The sequence below is a fragment of the Bombus huntii genome, chromosome 9, assembly GCF_024542735.1.
Source record: "Bombus huntii isolate Logan2020A chromosome 9, iyBomHunt1.1, whole genome shotgun sequence".
Taxonomy (NCBI): domain Eukaryota; kingdom Metazoa; phylum Arthropoda; class Insecta; order Hymenoptera; family Apidae; genus Bombus; species Bombus huntii.
In genome coordinates, this window is record NC_066246.1 from 15,368,767 (window position 1) to 15,388,014 (window position 19,248).

At 39.3% G+C, this 19,248-nt stretch overlaps 1 protein-coding gene across 24 annotated transcripts in view; it reads left to right on the forward strand.

The window, feature by feature from the left end:
• LOC126869373 (bromodomain adjacent to zinc finger domain protein 2B-like) overlaps positions 1-19,248 on the forward strand; it is a 229,673-nt gene that overhangs the window by 202,907 nt on the left and 7,518 nt on the right. For 10 of the 24 annotated variants that reach the window (XM_050625812.1, XM_050625813.1, XM_050625811.1 and 7 more), the window contains 15 exons: positions 540-801; positions 1,679-2,073; positions 2,781-3,095; positions 3,259-3,533; positions 3,952-4,033; positions 6,768-7,331; positions 8,088-8,111; positions 12,911-12,976; positions 13,587-13,631; positions 14,691-14,744; positions 15,771-15,969; positions 16,041-16,160; positions 17,200-17,773; positions 18,184-18,403; positions 18,497-19,238. In XM_050625812.1, the coding sequence (XP_050481769.1) occupies positions 540-801; positions 1,679-2,073; positions 2,781-3,095; positions 3,259-3,533; positions 3,952-4,033; positions 6,768-7,331; positions 8,088-8,111; positions 12,911-12,976; positions 13,587-13,631; positions 14,691-14,744; positions 15,771-15,969; positions 16,041-16,160; positions 17,200-17,773; positions 18,184-18,403; positions 18,497-19,238 (3,937 nt within the window). The remainder of the gene's footprint in view (positions 1-539; positions 802-1,678; positions 2,074-2,780; positions 3,096-3,258; positions 3,534-3,951; positions 4,034-6,767; positions 7,332-8,087; positions 8,112-12,910; positions 12,977-13,586; positions 13,632-14,690; positions 14,745-15,770; positions 15,970-16,040; positions 16,161-17,199; positions 17,774-18,183; positions 18,404-18,496; positions 19,239-19,248) is intronic. The other 14 variants (XM_050625830.1, XM_050625836.1, XM_050625821.1 and 11 more) reach the window with 13 other exon arrangements.

Consider the following 19,248-nt stretch of genomic DNA (forward strand, 5'->3'; position numbering starts at 1 on the left):
GTGTATTCTCAGCCAAGAAATGTATAAATTTTCTAATTAAAGGTTCATCAAATAATTGAAGACAAGGCTAGTTAGTAAAGTCGAATTCTAGTAGAAGAGTCTGTATGATTTTAGAGATTAAGACACATTAGTATACATATTTGTAAACGTTTGGAAATTCGCAATAGAATCCTCTAGATAAATATAAATGTTATATGTCGTATGATGCATTCTATACAATACTAATTATGCTATAGTGAGTGAAAGAATCGCTGTAGTCTTGATATATTTGATACTAAATGTCTCGAGGACAGTGCATCCTATAAAATATTAATTAGCGTGTGGTGAGTGTAAGAATCATCACATTTCTAATCTATTTGATATCAGATATCTTGCGAATAATGCATTCTATGCACTGCACGATATCAATCAAAAATTAAATCTGTTTAATATAGTCGGTTGGCTGAATTGAAGAGCTTAGAAGACAGAGTTTCAAAGTTAAATCCCAAAGAAGATCCTAAGAGTACTGGGTGTAATGTTGTCGTTTGTATTTCTTTCAGACCGAGTCGAACGATTATAGGGAGTCGGTGGATCGCGTGGAGGTGATCAAACTGCCGGCGCACTCGACAAACGGCTCTGCCTTACCAGCGCCATCGTCGTATACAACAACCACTAACGCGAGCAATTCGAATGATTCGGACGCGCCGCTGAACCTCTCGCTGAAACCCTCGACGACGAGCAGTAGCTCGCCGATTTCAGGCAGTCAGCCGCTCAGTCAGCTCAGTAATTTAAGTCAGTCGTTACTCGCCTCCGATCGAACTTGTAAGTACTACATTTGCGCAAAAATTCAAATGATTCAAAAACATCAAACGATATCGCAACAATACCTGAATAGATTGACCCATTCGCAACGACTACAGTAATCATATACACTATGGAGTCAGTCAATAGAACCAAGCCAAACAATAAAATAATGTAAAGAATCGAAATAAATGTACTAGCAACGAGGGCTGTGAATAATGCTTATTTATGATAATCTACTGCAACTGAGAAAAACAAGACAAAAACTTCTATGAATGTTTTATCTTTTCATACTTCATATTGCATATATGAAACACTCTATTTTAACAAATAACTTAGTAACTTGAAGATAAGTGTATTTGTTTTGAGTTAAACTGATTCTAATTTTAGATTTAGATTTTGATGTCCAGCTTTAGATCGATAAAAGAGGAACTTTTGCTATAACTGAAACTTCATTCACACCTGATAAAGTAATGTCACTGAATTGTGACACGTAGATTGTCCATGAATGTTTGATGGATGTGTTGATATATCTGATAAATTTGTGACAATGACCAATAAGAGTTTGACGTACATAGCTGCTCAAAATGTTAGAGCACCTTTTGCTTTTTCCACAAAACAAATTTTTTTTATACATTTCTTTAAGAAATAAGAATTATAATTATAACACACAGGTTTCATTTTTACATATAATTAATTACAATCTCAACACTATAAGAGAATTATGAATAAAATAGTTATTTAATTAAGGACATCATTATTTCTTTTGAAACTCCAAACTTTTGAGCTGGAGTGTCATCCATCGCGAACTGAAAAAGAAATTTTAATGCAAAAATTACGAAGTTTCAAATAAAATTTTGTACCATATTTCGTATAAACCGACTGTTTCCACAACTAGCGAGAAGAAAGCCAGGACCGAAGCCTCGAAGGGTGCCACAGAATTCCGTACCGGTGCCAGCATCGCCGAGTCCATCCTTGGCGCAGCTGTTCGCTGCAGCGGATTCACCTCAACGACCGAGCAGCGGAAGCGAGGAGAGCGAGAGCGCTAGCACAACCCACCACAAAGATGGTCGGCCGAGAAACTTGGGCCGTGGAGTATCTAAACCGAAGAAGAACACGGTGGCCTCGCTGCTAGCTCAGAGTAGAGCTTTGGGAATCAAACCGACGCCCACTTTGGATCCTAGTGTGCCATTGTCTCATCAGGTCTCGTTACTTAGGTCGAATATTCTGGCTGCTCAATTGCATGCCACTGCCACTGGCCAGGCTGATGACAAGAATCAGGTAAATTTCATAGTAAGTAAATACATTATGGAAATAATTTTTCGATTTTTTTTAAATGGGTATATTCTTTGTTTCGTTTTACGCAATTTGTACGTTCGATGAGTTAAGCATCTTGATTTATTGATTTTATTGAAGCTACGGTTACAGTAGTGCTCGTTTAAATCTCGATAGAGTTGTACAGCCCAGATTCAAATGACTCATTCAGTATTATTGTTCTCTATTATTTATTTTCAGTGTTTTCAGCTTAATGTGATCTAATGACTATGATATTTACGGGAACTTTAACAGTGTACAGAACGCGCCTAATATGAAAACGTATCTAACAAAATGTAGTGCTCTCATTATGATATTTAATTAATCGAACAAATGTCTATTTAAGCTCTATTTGTTTCGTCGCACTCATAGAAATATGCAATCCAAAGACAGTGGAAAAGACGTAATAGTTCTCTTACTTTTGCCAGATCTATTCTCTTTACTTGTCAAAGAGTTCAAGAGCACTCTTATGCAAAACGAAATTGCTGCTAGTTTCGCGAGAATTGCAAATTATCAGAATTTGAACGAGCACAGCTACATTAATTTTCACTGTAAAAGTGAAATTTCAAGCAGATGGAGCATCACGAAGGAAGAAATACCGAAAAATCGAAGCGAAAACCACGGGCGCGGACAGTTTTGTTTTTTTTCACTTATGATTTTCCACTAAAACCATTCTCCCTATATAGCGGTCTTTACAGGAGAAGATGAAGAACAAGGTGCTCGAGGTATCCGGTGAGGAGAGTAACATGGACGTGACGAGCGAGAGCGGCAGCAACACCGACGTTGTGACGGACACCGACGACGACAACGCGGATGGCGTGTCTAGCGCGAAGAGAAGAAAAGTGAAGCCTAGCGAGAGGGATCTCCAGGTGCCGCTTGAGCGTGGCTGGAAGCGAGAGACCGTCATCAAGGGATTAGGAAAGTCAGGGGTGATAAAGGGTGACGTGTCTTATTATAGTCCTTGTGGAAAGACGTTCAGGAGTAGTCCGGATTTGGCGAAGGTTAGTTCCTTTTCTTGAAAAGGATTTGTTTCTTCTCCTTTAATACCTTCGTTATTGATTTTTCATCCATTTTAATTTGATATTTTTTTCTCGTTCTTTTGCACTGAAAGATTGTAGTTTATATATATACGTGATTATCTTACGTTGGAATCGTGTTTTGTAGTTTTTGGAGCAACAGAATCCACCCGACTTAACGACGGCAAACTTTTCGTTCTCGTCTCGTCCGCTTGTGGGTGAATTCCTACAGCCAACGATGGGTCTCGCGGAGGCGGAATTCGTTAGGTTGGGCGCTCAGGAAGTTGCGAGAAGATTGGAGGAGTTGAGAGCCGCAGGTGGTTTCAGGGACGTGCGAACAAACAATCAGTACGAGAGGGAGAAACTGGCATATGCAAAAAAGCTAGCGAAAGAGGAGGCGCAACGACACAAGGAGCAAGCTAGGTAAATCATTGAATATCGTTTTAAATATAAATGTAACGATGTATGTCGATAAGGCAGTGTCTTCCCTTCATTAACCCAATTCGTAATTCTAGTTTTAAGTTTCGACCCAGTTGCAAATTGCGGAATTACTTCGTTCTAGAGAAACACTTGGACCGCAGAAGGTTAAATATTTATCAATTATGTAAATGATAGATCAATTGATCGAATTTTAGTTCACACAACTATGCTGATATAATGGGATAATGTATTTCTTTCATCAATGCAATTCGTAATTTGCATATTCTACATTTTTTTTTCTTTTGAAGTATACGCTTTGTAAGTTTGAATTTTTCCTTTCTAGAAAAATACTATTCGGGCCACAAAGGGTTTAATATTTATCACGGTAATGATTGATCACTTAATCGTGTTCCCGTTGCAGGCTCATCAAGGAGCAAGAGAAAACGGAAAGGCAGGAGGCAGTGAGGCGAGAGCGGGAAATTCGAAATCAACAGCTGCTCGAGGTAAGTTGAAACCCCTCTTTTATGACAGTGTTTACTTCCTTTTCACATTTTGTCTCGATTCTCGTTGTTTCATTCACAAGGAGTCTGTTCTCTCACTCTATTTGGGATACCTATTACGTTTTTTTGTATTTTGTCCACCTGTCGTGCGTGTCGCATGCTCTCTGTGTGTGTCGTATTTATATTATACATATACATATATGTATATATATATATTATCTATATCTATATACGTATATTATATATACATCTATTTGTACATTATATATATACATACATATATATATATATACTTCTCCAGTGGATATATTCTTGTAAAACTCCAAAAACTTTTATATACTCGCATATATGTGAAACCCCCTTAAACCACCCATTACGTATTCCAAACAACCAACCAAAAACAACAAAAAAAAAAAAAAAAATGAGAAGAAACAGAGAAAAAATGTCCCAGGACACACGAAAACCAAGAACCCCTATAGACGATCGAGAATCGCTAGCAATAGTGACAGGAGAACCCAGCATGTCCTCCCAGAGTCTCTTCCAAACTAATATACTATACCAACAATTTCTCCACCTAATCTCGTACCCCTTAGTTCCAAAGTTTCTTTTTTTAGTTTTGTGTTCGATACATTTTTCTGTTCGTTTACGCACCTCGTCGCCAGTGAGCCGAGAACGCGTTTCTTTTTAGTCGTTTTCCATCGAGGATCGTTTGTGGCTGCATCTCGCTTCCGGGTCCTCCACACGGCGAGAATCGACCCGACAGTCTTTGGGTTTCATTGATGAGAACCGCGATGAACCGTGCAGCTTTCATAGAGAGAGAATGAGCGAGAGAAAATGTACGAGAGAATGGGAGGGAAGAACTGTCGAGAAAAATCGAGACCTCCATGATGTCGATGTTTCAATTTCGAATTGCTTCTTTTCCGTTATTTTCTATATATTCGTTAAATTTTACATATCGTTAGAGGCGTTTCAATTTTACAAATTACGAAAATAGATACTAATTGCAACAGTTACAACAATTTTATTAGGTGATTGAAAATTCTTAACGATTTAGCGAAACCTGTATAGTATTCTCAGTATAGAAACAGGATATAAATAAAAGTAGACTAAAACGATATTGTTCTTGGCGAACATAAAATTGAAAACATCGATGTTTCCGGTGGTTTTGGTATTTTTAGTGGATAATAATTCGCTCCACCTACGTATCGAGATAGTCTGCCCGAGATGTGTTCCCATAGTCGTGTACGTGAACTCGATGATGCATAATTCCCGGTGCTTTTTGTGTGCGCTGTAGACAGTCTCATATATATCGATCTTTGTCGTCGTATAGTTTGTTCTCACCCGATTTCACATAGATCGACGGCGAATGATCGTGTGAGAAGTTAGATTAATCGGTTAGAACCAGAATCCATTTAGATTAGCTTCCTTTTCTCGAACGTATAGAACCTGCGCCCTGGATCGTGTACACGACTCGATTTCTTTCGTTCGACAGACCAAAACGCCGAGAAGTTGGTAGAAGTATTTAGCATGAAATAGAGGGAATATGGAGGAAAACGACAAAGAAAATCGACATGTACACGATCTCGAGAGCGCAAAGGGAAAGCGTACTTCGCCCGGAAAACTTCTCCGGTTGTTCGAATACCAGACGAAGTTCCTTTCTCGCTCGTCGAACATCGGTGAAAGAATGATTCGTGGTGCGAGAAATCAAGTTTACGATCTCGTGAAATATCCTCGACTGTGTCGTCGAACATTTTCGAGGATTTTTCCGCGGCGAAGACCGAAAACCGACGCGAGTAGATACGCGACTGTAGAAACTTTAATAGCCCATCCATTGTGATAGCTTTTCCAAAAGATATCCAAAGTGAACGGAATATCCTATCGCCCGAGGAAGCGAGACACACCAAAACTACAGACCAAACCCCCATCGAGGCCTTATCGCCCATTTTCAATCACTCTGTCACTCGTTCGCTCATTCGTTCCTTCGCATTCACTTGCATCCACCTTCACACGCACTATACATCACATACGTGTCCACCTTGGTCCCCCTCTGTTGAAAACACACGCAACACGCAGTTACCCCGCGCAGAGCAAGACGTTTTGAGGAGATGAAAGAACGTCAGCCGAAAGGAGAGGGAAACAGAAAATACATACATGTAATTAACCAGCTGAAACGCGGCCTAGGGATGCCCAGTTCACTTGTATAATCGATCCTAATCGATTTTTTCCCCTTCCACCTATGTTTCATTTTATTTCTCTCTACGTTAGAAATCATTTTTGTTACACCGACGATCGAGGGGAAAACAAAGAGTCAATTTTTATGTAGACAATACGACGAATACGGTATAGAATAGAGAGAGAAAAAAAAAAAAAGAAAGAAAGAAAGAGTATAGCGTTGAAGAATCGTAAGATCGCTGGTGTAGAGCCTCTTAGTTTGTTCTGTTCCAACTTTCAGTTGGTTACGAAGCTCGAAAAAGGCTCAGCCTATCCTCTTCACAGTGAGACCACGCTAGAAATCCAACCACCACCTACCACCACCATCACGACCACTACCACTACCACCACGATCATTCACCCAAGTTGCTCAAAACAATTGTTTACGAACGTCCTCCTCGAACGAAGGACGGGCCACCGTCGTCGAAAAGAGCGACGGGTATCACTCGCACGCGTACCACCACGTAATCACGTACCGCCGATTAACACGATCGATTATTGGGCATCCCTAAACCTACAAACGCAGGGTCGAAAGCGGCTAGCGTTCACGATCAAGCAGAAAATGAAGATCATCCAAGAGATCGAACGCGGTAAGAGCAAGAGCGACGTGGCGCGCGAGCTGGGTCTGGCTAGCAGCACGGTGGCCACCATTTGGAAGAATCGGGAAAGCATCGCGGAGAGCTGGAGGAACCGCGACATGATGCAGCACTCTGATGTCGAGGACACGGTCGCAAAAAAGTCCGGCCTGTCCTCATCATCGTCGAATTTGGCGTCCGTCACGTCGTTGGTGACGAACAATACGGTGTTAAACACCGTCAACACCACCAACAGTAGCACCACCGGCACCACGTTGCCCACCGCCATCGTGGTGGCACCGCCACAGGTGCAGGTGGTGCCGCCGCCACCACCACCGCCTCTCCCATTGCCGACCACCTCCGCCACGGTCGTCCCGTCGACGTCGCAACCGACGCAGCTCTCCACACCGCCAATCTCCAGCACCATGTCCACAGGCACCACCACCACCACCAACGCCAGCATGGACAATACTCAGCAGGCCCAGACCCAGACGCAAAGTCAGGAGCTTCTGGAGGTAAGATGTCGTATGACGCCTCCCGACCCCTCACCGAAATACCCTCAGATAACTCGAAAAAAAATCGAGTTACCAACCCCAAAATTCTCTCCGCCCTCGATCATCCCTTTCAGGGGAACCTTCCATCGCGAGTCGCGTCCTCGAGGTTTTTGGTCATGTTCAGATGGAATTCACGATGGAATTGTGGTTGGTGAGGAATCCATAAGCAGTGATTTTTTGATTTGGAACTTGATTCAAAGTTCTTCAATCAAATGACACTACTGTAACGATGGTTCGGTGATATTGAAATTTTCCAGGGAGTCGCTTTTCTTTAAAGAACGTTTCGCTCAACGCGAGTCTCGTTTCATATAATTAGAAGAAAATGTATTGGTATATTTAGCGAAAGCAAATTGATTCGTCGAGTGCGAAATTACTTTCGAACTGGAGCGTTCCCTGAAGAAGTTCTTTGCCCGAAGCCGGTTTCCGGCACCGCTGCCATTCTTTCCGCGAATCTTTTGTCCATTAGTTGCACTCTCGATTAATTGCTTTCGAAGAATCCGCTGTCTCTCACCTTGCCTCCATGCTCGAGAGTCCCCCAACCCGCTTCGCGGGACGCGAACTGCATTCTACGATCCTACATCGTCATTAAACCCTCATCGACTTCATGTTCACTAATGAGCGTTACCGTCGTCCTTGTGATTTCTTCGTTCAATCTCCTCCTCCCCTTTCTCTCCACCGTCTCCTCTACATTTATTTTTTTCTTCCGATTTGCACGAGGACCCAGACGAAGGACCTCTCGAGGTAAGACTACGATTGCCTGGTTTTCTATGTCGTCCATCCCATTTTTTTGCGATCGACATCTTTTCTCTAACCTGTCTACTCCATGCCCAACTTGTTCCTTCCATCATTTCACCGTCTCTACTCTGTCCATTGCTAGATTAAGTGTATCACGATGTGACAAATCAGAGGTAAGATATTATACTGCGTCTCTTTCAGACGTTTCTCACGCCAAGTATTTCACATGAACCATATTCCGCGGACCATACCACGTGTTCTTTTTTCTTTTTTTTTCTTTTTTTTTTTGTGTGTGTTCTCAATCGTTTGCATCCGGCATTTCTACATCGATCATCTGTGAATCTTTTTTTATATATTTTTTTTTCCTCATCATCGACCTTCTTTATGTTTTTTTCATTTTTCTCTGTTCGCAATTTACACGCGTGTCTCCCTTTAATTAACGAATTCGGGATTTTTGTTGGTTCTCTGGAAACAGTCTGACCAAGTCACGAGTTTACTCTTATTTTCCCGCGTGCTGGTTCACATGTTCTCTTCGCTTGTCTTTTCGTTTCTTCTTCGTAGTGTCTGCAATAATTTCTAATCGCTCGAACGATGGTCCGGGTTCCCTTCGACGAACACTTGTCGCGAGAACGACGCCTCGTACCGGCCACCATCGTGTCGTTTAACGTTTTCGGATTATCTTTTCTCGGTCGGGATCGATGGGTTTTACACGCGACACCGTCGTCTGTTTCTTATTAGGCCATCAAACTTTACCACTCGAGCTGTTAAACCGTTTACTCCCTATGGTCGCGTGCGCTCGGGATTACTCGCGATGGTTTTACCATGGAAATTCGAAAGGCTTGGCCGAACTACAGAGACTTTCTCTCGAGATTTCGAGACGACGTAACGAGTCGAAAAATGCGATGGTCGAAGGTACGAAACAGGTACACGAGCACCAGTAGCCACGTTATAAAATACCTGTGCATCACGTAGCGATCGAATGAAAGAGGACACACCACACACAGCCGCACACATACTCACACATAACGCGTGTGCACGTGCGCGCCAGCGCGTATATAGATGCACACACAGTGCTTTTGTAGGGTCAGAGACGCCGGGTGATAACAATATCGACATCCCTGGCACACGCCAAATTGAGTCCGTTTTTCTTTCTCTCCTCGGCATTTTTTTTTTTTTTTTTTTTCAAAACGCAATAAACGCGAGAAAATGAAGTTGGAACTGTCGATGGGTTTTGCAGGGTGGTTCACGCGGTGTCGCTAACGTGAGAATTTTTAAAGTTAATGGCGTAATCTGGCAGAGGATTTTTTGATTTGACAGAAAACGTGATATCGTCGAAAGTAAGAACATGCTTACGTATATGTACGTCTGTCTTTTATTTTGATCGAACTCGAAACAGAGATATCGAGAATCATTAAAATGTTCATGATCATTGAGAAATAAAAAAAGTTTCCTTTGAACGTCGATAATTTTGATAACAGACCACGTCGTGCGAATCACTTTGTACAAGGCAAAATGAATCGTATTTAATCGGTGAAATTAAATCGTCGAAATAAAAGAGAGAAATTTGGTGAAATTACTTTGGATTTCCAAATATTTAAACGACTGTTCGTATAAGACAAATCGCGTTATATCGATTGCAATAAATCGACCTTTTTAATCGGTCATTTGGACGCACATTTTAAAGACGGTGCTCAATTCGGCTCGAGTGCCATGAGAAACGAATCGTCGAACTTTTCTATTGATTTACTTGATGATACATGAGAAAGAAAGTTTCGAGATTCGACGTCGATATTGTGACGAAGATTAACACAGTATGCGTAGAAGACACAAGAAACCTTCTATTTTTTTTTTCTTAAACTACACGTGAATGTACAATATCTGCGAAACTATGACGATAAATTAAAAAAAAAAAATATTGTAATACCGACTGTCGCAATGCTATCCTGTGCCTAGCTTCTCCTGTCACTATATATACAAGAATAACAGCTAGCTACATGATTATCCAGCATGCCATATTTTTTTCAAATTTTTACGTGTTCTACCCGATTATCGAGTACCGCTGCCCGTGCAAATCAAGCGCTTTCTTTTCCTCTCGCTCGACAATTTTCCTTTTTTATTTTTATTTCGTTCTTTTTTATTTCGTTCTCTCTCAATTTTCTCATTTTTTTTTCACGTCTCGTTTTATTTTTTTCGCCCCTCTCTTTATTTAAAGTCGAGAAAACGCTGTCGCGTGCAACATATAATATTATCTACTCGATTAATCGTACCTACGCTCTCTTTGTAATTATCGCTCTTTATTATTACCGTTGTCATTATTCTAATTACCATTATGATTATGAATTATTATATATCGAATACCGATCACGCTCACAGCTATTAAGAACTCTTTGTAATTTAAACAGGCTACTGTTCCACAACACGTTCTAATTAACAAATACTCTACTATTTTTATCAATATAGCAGCTTCAGCGATTAATACGACTCCGATATAATATCATTATAATATGTGCATAATACATAAGGCGAGTATATATGCTTGGCTCCTGCATGCGCTCTCTTCCTGTTTCTCTTTCTTCTCACAATTTTCTTCTTCACGTTCTTCCTCTTCTTCTTCTTCTTCTTCTTCTTTTGATCGCTTCAAAAATTTACTCTTATACTCTCTTTTTTAACACTTTTCCACTTTTCTACGTTATTTTGTCTTTCGTCTTTTTTCTTGTACAAATTATGGTGGTGGTTTACAATATATACATATTTATATATACATATTACTATTATATATATATTATATATATACACACTTTTTATATATATATATATTTATATCAATTAAATATTTCATATGTTGTCTATATATTTTTCTCTCTGGTAGTTGGTGAGAAGCTTTTGGTTTCGTTCGATAAAACCTCAACCTCACTTCTCTTCCATGTTCCGTTTCGTGATCCGTGCAGTCACGCGGTTTCCTCGCGAACACGGAACACGTCGGTTTGTTTCGACTTCTCTGCTTGGCTGCAGTTCTTTCTCTCTGTTCGTCATTTCCATTCTTCTTTGTTTTTACGATTTCTCTTTTCTCTCACTCTCACCACGTTATATCTGTATATTATCATCACGTTTCAGTTTTCTTCTTTCTGTCACGAGATTTTCCACGAACTAGCATGCGTACGATTTTTCACCAGTATATTTCTTTTCTTTCTTTGTTTCTTGGAAGATTCCGGTGCAAGAGATTTCTCCGTCAAGAGTCCCGTGACTCGAACACACGCCGTTTTTATGTGTGCAATTACTTCTGTCCTCGTAGTTGTTTCCAATTTGTATCTCGATTTGATCCACTCGTTCACCAATTATGTAGGATGTTACAAAAAGAATTTAAGATTCAGTGTATTTGTAGTACATATTCACTCGGACGAACAAAGAACGTGGAATCGGTATAAGACTCAAAATCGATCGTCTCGATGAAAAGCGGGAAAACCTATTTTCATGTTTATAAAGGATGTTCGATGTGTTTTTCTTTTATTACTTCGATATTTTATGGGTTCACGTATGCTTTCCGTGTGTCGTAATAGACGTGTATTTTTAATAGATCATTGCCGTATCGACCACGTTATTATTAATCAACAAGCTGCAAATGTTTATGCAAATTATCAAGACAAAAGTTCCTTTCGCCTATTTAATACTTTTATATTATACTTTAGATATTTTATATATCTTTGCACTGCGTGTATTTTTGCATTTCTAGATAAGTGTATATAAATCCGCAGTCGTTACAAAAAAAAAAAAAATCCAAAACATTTCGATCCATCTCTCACCATGAATTTAAATATCATCTTACGTTGGTCGAAAAATGTAGCGAATACAAAACTCGATATAACGTGGAAAGAATTAACTTTGGCATTTATATCGAGCCAAGTCTTACATTTTCTTTGTAACTACCTATATTTGGATTGCTATTCTCCGCTCATTGGCATATTCTTATCGATTTGTACGTTTATTCATTTCTCAAGAAAAACGGATTCACCGAATTACCATGATTTTAATGAAATCGAGAAGGTTTACGTCTCGAGAATGATTTTTTATCAGCGGATACTGAAACCGACCAAAATGACGATATCGAGCCTCGATTGGAGAAATTAGAATTTAGACACGCTAGATTAGACGCTTATCTCCCTGTCACAGACTCTGCTAACGTAGTCGAGTTCGCTTCTACACTGTAGCGTTTGAGTTACGAATAGCACGAAGAGATCGGATTTTCCACAAAAAAAAAAGACCTCGCGAAAGAACAATTTTCAATGAGAATCTCGGGGCTTCTCCAGATTTTCAACGTAGAAATTTTAGACCTTGCAGAGAAGAGAATTTCATAGAGGTACACGCGGTGCACACGGTATCTAAGAAGAGAAACGATCGAAAAACAAAATATTGAAAATATTTCAACAGAAAAATAAGATCAATGTGACAGAACTTCCTGTATAATTCTTCTTTTTGTTGCTCTTTTTTTTTTATAAAATAAACATCCAATAAGATCCTTCGATTAGTATAGATATTAGCATAGATATTAGTATAGATAATAATATCGCGTGATTGTCGGTAAAAAGAAAAAAAGAAAAAGAAAAGAATCTACGGAAATTCCCCTCGTGTGAAATCGAAAAAAAAAAGACAAAGGAAAAATAGACGATCTGTGAATTTAAAACGGTAAAACTCCCCCGCGAAGGACGAGAAAAATAAGAAATCAAATTAAGCAGAAATGATTGTATAAGTTTGACCCTGCAAAAAATAATGATGGATGCGAGTGACGTGTGTATATGGCATGTGCGCAGGCTCGGAAAAAACGGCAGGAAGAGGTGGAGAAGATACGACTGGAAGAGCAACAACGGAAGCAACAGGTAATCCTAAAATCGTTGTTACACGTTAGCCTGATTTCTCTAAACCGTAACGTTCCACTTCGTATTTTATCCCGTCTCTGCGATTTATTAAAATGAAAAAAAAAAAAAAATACCCGACCCTGAAATTGCCTAACTTTATTCGAGCTGCGCTTTATTTAACGATAAATTAAATTCCAACTTGTTACTCGACTCTTGCTTTCCGCTATAGACTCGATTACGAATTTTATAAAATTATTCTCTATTTCAGCGTATTTGAAAAAATTTGTAAAAAATTTCAAAAGCCTGTTATTGTTAATTCGTGGCATGAAATTGGCGTTTCATCGGCACGGAAAGTTGTTCTCAAAGCGGGATGTTGTTTGTCATTAACAATTTGGCCATAGGAATTTCCTTTTTGCTCGTTGAACGATCACACGTTTTGTGTCTCCTCCGTTTTTTTTCCCCCCCCGGTTTCTGTCATTTTGTCTTTCTTTTTCTTCCTTCCTATCGTTTCGTTATTTTGTCCCGTGCGAACATACTCGCGTCTCGGCAGCTTCGTTAGTTGCTTTTTAGAAGAACGATAATTAACGAACGAGAGAAAAATGACTACGAGAATTCTCTTGTGATTTCCCAGGAACGAGAACTGAAGCGGCAGCAGGCGGTTATGCTGAAAGAACAGGTGAGTGCAAGCAGATCTTCTATCATTTTCAAAGATCATTCTCGCGTATCGTCTCATTGCTGTAGAATAGATGGTGTGTATGTGTGTGTGTGTGTGTGTATTTTTATTTCTTTCGTAGAGATATTAGCTTCTGTTTTTTATATATTTTCGACCTATACAAACAGCTTACGTCCATCCGTCTCTCCATTTACTAATCTGCTAAGCAATTAAATATTGAATTATATTATCTGTTCATTTTTCACTTTTATCATATTTTTGTTTCTTTTTTTTTACATCTTTTTTTTATTTCAATCAAGCATTCATTAATTGTTACTTCTATAGATTTCGTTTTTTATTCAAAATTTTTACATCCCTTTCGGTTTTTTTATATTGTATTTTTTTTCCTTCTAAATTCTTCATTTATTTATTTAAGAATTATTTCATTTGACTTTGATCTTCATACGAAAGCAAAGCTACACGACGGTGAGGAGACGCAAAGTTTTCCGTTATTTCGTCATTTCCACAGACACACGCTACGTCACACTGTTCTGTTACATATGTGTTTGCTTTTCTTTTTTTTTTTTTTTTAGTTTTGTGATGTAGCACTGTAATTTCGTCTCTGTAGTTTCTTGAACCTAGATTTCGCGGCACACTGCCGCATCCCTATGGTTGCCTTGAGTTTTCGTTTCCGTTCGTTTGTGACACAGGCGTGAATTTGGTCTTGACGTAGCTATCTTATGGAATTAGACGATCCGCTTGAACGTAACGTAATTACGATTCAAACTACGTTTTTTTCCAAAAATAAAATCTATATTTCAAAGTGTCTTTGATCGACGTTGATCTAGATACGATAATCGCGAACTATGGTCACTATGATGAACACAGATGTCAAACAGTCTTTTTTTATATGATTTAAAAAAGAAATTCTTAAAAAGACAGTTGAAAATTTATTTCTCATGAAAGATTTGATTTTGCAACGTGATTATAAGACGCGTCAAAGAAACCAAGATGTACTGTTAGTAGTGAGCGCGTAAAGTTAGTTTGAGCACTGGTGGACTGTGGATATGTTTTGTGCCGCAGATGTACATGCAGGAGCTCACCAAGCAGCGCGAGATGCTCTACACCGTCGAGCTGGTATGTCTCATACCCAATCTAGTTTAAGACGACTTCCTTAAAACGGAACGAATCGAATTTTCATCAACTTTAAACTCGTCACTGTCTACGCGAAGAAAGGAGGAAATAAAGAGTAAAGCACAGTCGATCGATTAAATCCCAATCCATACGTACGATACTTTTTCATAAGCCAATAATTTGTCAAATTTGCGGATAGTCTTACTGCGAATTTAAATTGAATTATCATCGCTTTGTTATCATTTTATCAAGCTTAATTATGGCAAATTATACAGTTGTGATATGGTAAGATTGAATCGATAGCTCGCTAAACGATGAGTAGCGGAAAGGTAGACCGGCTGACGAGTTCAAAGTTATCAGGTTCACTTGTGCGTCACTAGTTGAAATTAATCTGCACTCGCAGACTCGTCGGTTTCTCGTCGAGGATCTTAGATCTGCCACGAGTTATCGACGATTGAAATCGCATTTGAAAAATAATTTCGCCACGCGAACGACACTAATGCTTTTCGAGAGATCCACGTTCACTAACCAGTCCCTCGGTAACGATGTTTATACCCCGTCTCAGTGATATCAGTCATTTTGCATCCTAAGACGCTTCTTTCTCGCTTCGTTCATATCGATATAAAATTCAGATGCTTGCATCTCACGTAATAATAACAGAATAACGAGTAAAATATGTAGAGAAATGGAAAAGAAATATCATACTAAATAGAACGCTGTGTGGACATCAAAGCGCAGTGATCATTCGAAAAATAGTAGACGAAATATCGAACAGTGTGGTTGGGTAAAAGAAGAGTTTTTTGTGCACGGTATTTTTGAACAAAACCAAAAGTCGAATTGCCACTATCGAGTTTGTAGCTTTCTCTGAAACCAGTATCTTTGGAAACGGTCATAGAGTTTGCCGTAGTCCGTGCGTGTCAAAGTTGTGCTGCTAACGAGATCTTTTAAGAACAATTTTCTCTGCATGGGACGCTCTCTGTTCTATTTTATGCCTTTCGTTCGTTACATTCCTTTCCTTGGATACTTTAGGAGAGAGAACGAAGGAGACAGCACATGGCGTTGGTTCGAGCGTTGGAAAATCGACGAAAAATGGAGGAAAGAGAGAAGAAACGGTTGGAGGCGAGAGCCGAGAGAATAGCGACGAAGGAGAAACGAGCTGAACAGAGGAAAGTTGAGATGGAACTGATCGAACAGATCAGAAAGCCTGTCGAGGACATGGAGCTAACGGGTACGTCTCTGCCAAGCTTTTGTTCCTCGATTATAGAGCTTCTGTGACACAAGGTATTTCTCTGTTTTCAGATCACAGACCACTGCCAGAATTGAAACGACTACCTGGTCTCAAGCTGTCCGGTCAGGCATTCGCAGACATTGTGATGGTGTTCGAATTTCTGCATAATTTCGGCGAGACTTTAGGCTTTGGTGGGTTTAATTGTTCATTGGTTATGGTAGTCTTTGATTTGCAATAATTTTCCTGAAACAGATTATTGACTTACCACGTAAACCTCCGTTACGTTGGTTCCTTCTTCGCTAGGATACTGAACAATTTGTTCTTGACACTAGAACTTTCAAGCTGATCAAACGACTGATTCACAATTTCCTGACAAAATATGTAGATAACATTTCTCTGGTATTTCATATTTTTTATGTATCTTTCGCTTTGATTTCTTTGGTTACAAGTTTTATACTTTAATCTTCGTCAGTTGTAATATTAGATCGACCAAAGACACGACTGCCACGTCTTTCAAGATTTCCATGCTTATAAATCATTCCATTCTACTTTTGGAGCATTAGAATAGGAGAATGAATCAATTTTTTCCTTACTATCAATGATCACCTTGAATTGTGTGTCGAAAAAGATTTGAGACAATTCTAAAGTTAGAAGTAGATTAATTGTTCATTGATTATGGTGGTCTTTGATTTGCAATAATTTTCCTGAAACAGATTATTGACTTACCACGTAAACCTCCGTTACGTTGGTTCCTTCTTCGCTAGGATACTGAACAATTTGTTCTTGACACTAGAACTTTCAAGCTGATCAAACGACTGATTCACAATTTCCTGACAAAATATGTAGATAACATTTCTCTGGTATTTCATATTTTTTATGTATCTTTCGCTTTGATTTCTTTGGTTACAAGTTTTATACTTTAATCTTCGTCAGTTGTAATATTAGACCGATCAAAGACACGACTGCCACGTCTTTCAAAATTTCCATGCATATAAATCATTCTATTCTACTTTTGGAGCATTAGAATAGGAGAATGAATCAATTTTTTCCTTACTGTCAATGATCACCTTGAATTGTGTCTCGAAAAAGATTTGAGACAATTCTAAAGTTAGAAGTAGATTAATCATTGAAGCATTACTGATCGAAATCGTTGGCAATCTTTTATTCGTGAGTATTAATCGCACATAATTCTATTAAAATTTACTGATCATATAATCTTCGCTCATTCAGATATGGAATCGCTCCCAAGCCTAAAAAGCCTCCAACTCGCGCTGCTAAACGATGAGGAAGCTGAGGAAGAACTTCTTTCCGTGATGACACATCTGTTAGTATGCGCGATCGAAGATCCAGGAATCCCTCAACCGGCAAGGCATACAACCGGTCTTGGTCAAAGTTTACGTCAAGCTGATATAACGCACGCTAACATCAGCGAAGTCTTACGAATCTACTTATACGCGAACGCGACAGGAGAAGTGAAGGCTTTGACAGGAGTATGTTTGGAACGAGAGCGTGACAAGAAATTCGCAGATCATCATCAGAATGGCGGTGACTATGCCTCGACCTGTTCAGGAAAGAACGCTCAATTCTACGAACACTTGCACAACAACGAAACATGGAAGATGTCCGAGAGGCTGAGGGACAAACCGTTCCTGGCCTTGAATCCCACGCATAAGGCGCAGATGCTCGCGTTTCTCTGCAACGAGCTATTGCAGAACAAGGCTGTGATCCGACAGATCGAAGGTAGCTTGGAGACGGTAGCTCAATTGAGGAAAGAGAGATTTGTGTTGGATACAAAAATTAGGAAGTAAGTATTTTTTTATGCTAATACTTTGATGTATACTACCACTTGGCGTTACTATACTTTTATGTAATTTATACTATCTTAAATATTCAAATAGTTTGGTCGCTTTATACTAACTTTGCTTTGAATTTTTCCAACGTATGTAAATTAATGATAAATTATTACTTAGAAGCAACACTTATTAACTTTCGAAGGAATCGTTAGACTATAAATTTACATTACCTATTGGAAAACATTTTATCAGATCAATGATACTACTATATAATCACAATAGTGATTATGAAGAATAAAATCATTGCAATTTGATTTATCGGTAATCTTATAATTAAAATACATTTGATTAAAGGTAAGGAAGTGTCCAGATACTGCATATCTTTGTGATAATGATTGATTCTTTTCCATCTTTTTCGTAGATTGAGGCAGTTGCATAGTCGAAAGGTTCGAATGGAAGCAGTTGGCGTAATCGTTAACAAAACTGGGGATACTATTACGATCGAGAAGAAAGAGGTTGACGAAGAAGGTAACACGACGTCGACAGCAGTGGGGACGACACCCACTCCTGATGAAATTCATCACGAAGACGAGGTTGAAGACATGTCCGAGAATGAGAGCGAAGGAACTCAGCCAGAGGAGGTAAATTATATAGTTCAATAAATTACAATTTAATAAAATACAGTTGATTGCTCTATTCTGAAAGATGGTTTAATTCTCTTGTGCGTAACTTAGGAGGAGGACAAAAATCTGTCCGGCGAAGAACTGGGTAAAAAATTGGATAAACTGTTGAAACAGTCAGAGGAACAGTTGCAGAAATTGAACAGCTTCTCGAAACAGCTACGAGCACATATATTTGGGCAAGACAGATACTGGAGAAGATACTGGGAGCTGGCATGCGCTGGTGGCATCTTCGTCGAAGCCATGGAAAGCGCTGAACCAGAAATCCTAGAATTGCAGGCTGAACTAGACGAAAAGTACAAAAACGTGTCGATGGAGGAAAAATCAGAAACGAAGCAGGAGGACACCAAAGTCGAGAATCGCGAGAACGAAGCTCCTAACGACGTGAAGAAGGAGAAGAAATTCAATTCGAGCGAGCAAGAGGCCGACGTCAAGCCTTTGGCGGACAAAACGAAATCTGAAAGTGAAGATGTTAATTGCAAGAAAGAACCTATGCAAAACTGCGAGAATTTGGCGAACATGAAGGAAGAGAAAAAGAATGATTTGGATAATTCGATGACCGATGCGAAGACCAACGTCACGTCTGAAGAGATTAAACAAGAAACAGAGATAGTTAGTATGGATGTCGATATCAAAGAAGAGACGAAGAAGGAGAACGACGAAGCAGATGAAGACATGAAACCAGCGGTGAAGATAATGGAAGATAAAATCGTCGAAACAATTCCAAACGGTGATAAGTTCAACCATGTTAACAATCTTCATAATGGAAAAGAATTAAACGGCACATTTATATCTAGTAAGATTGT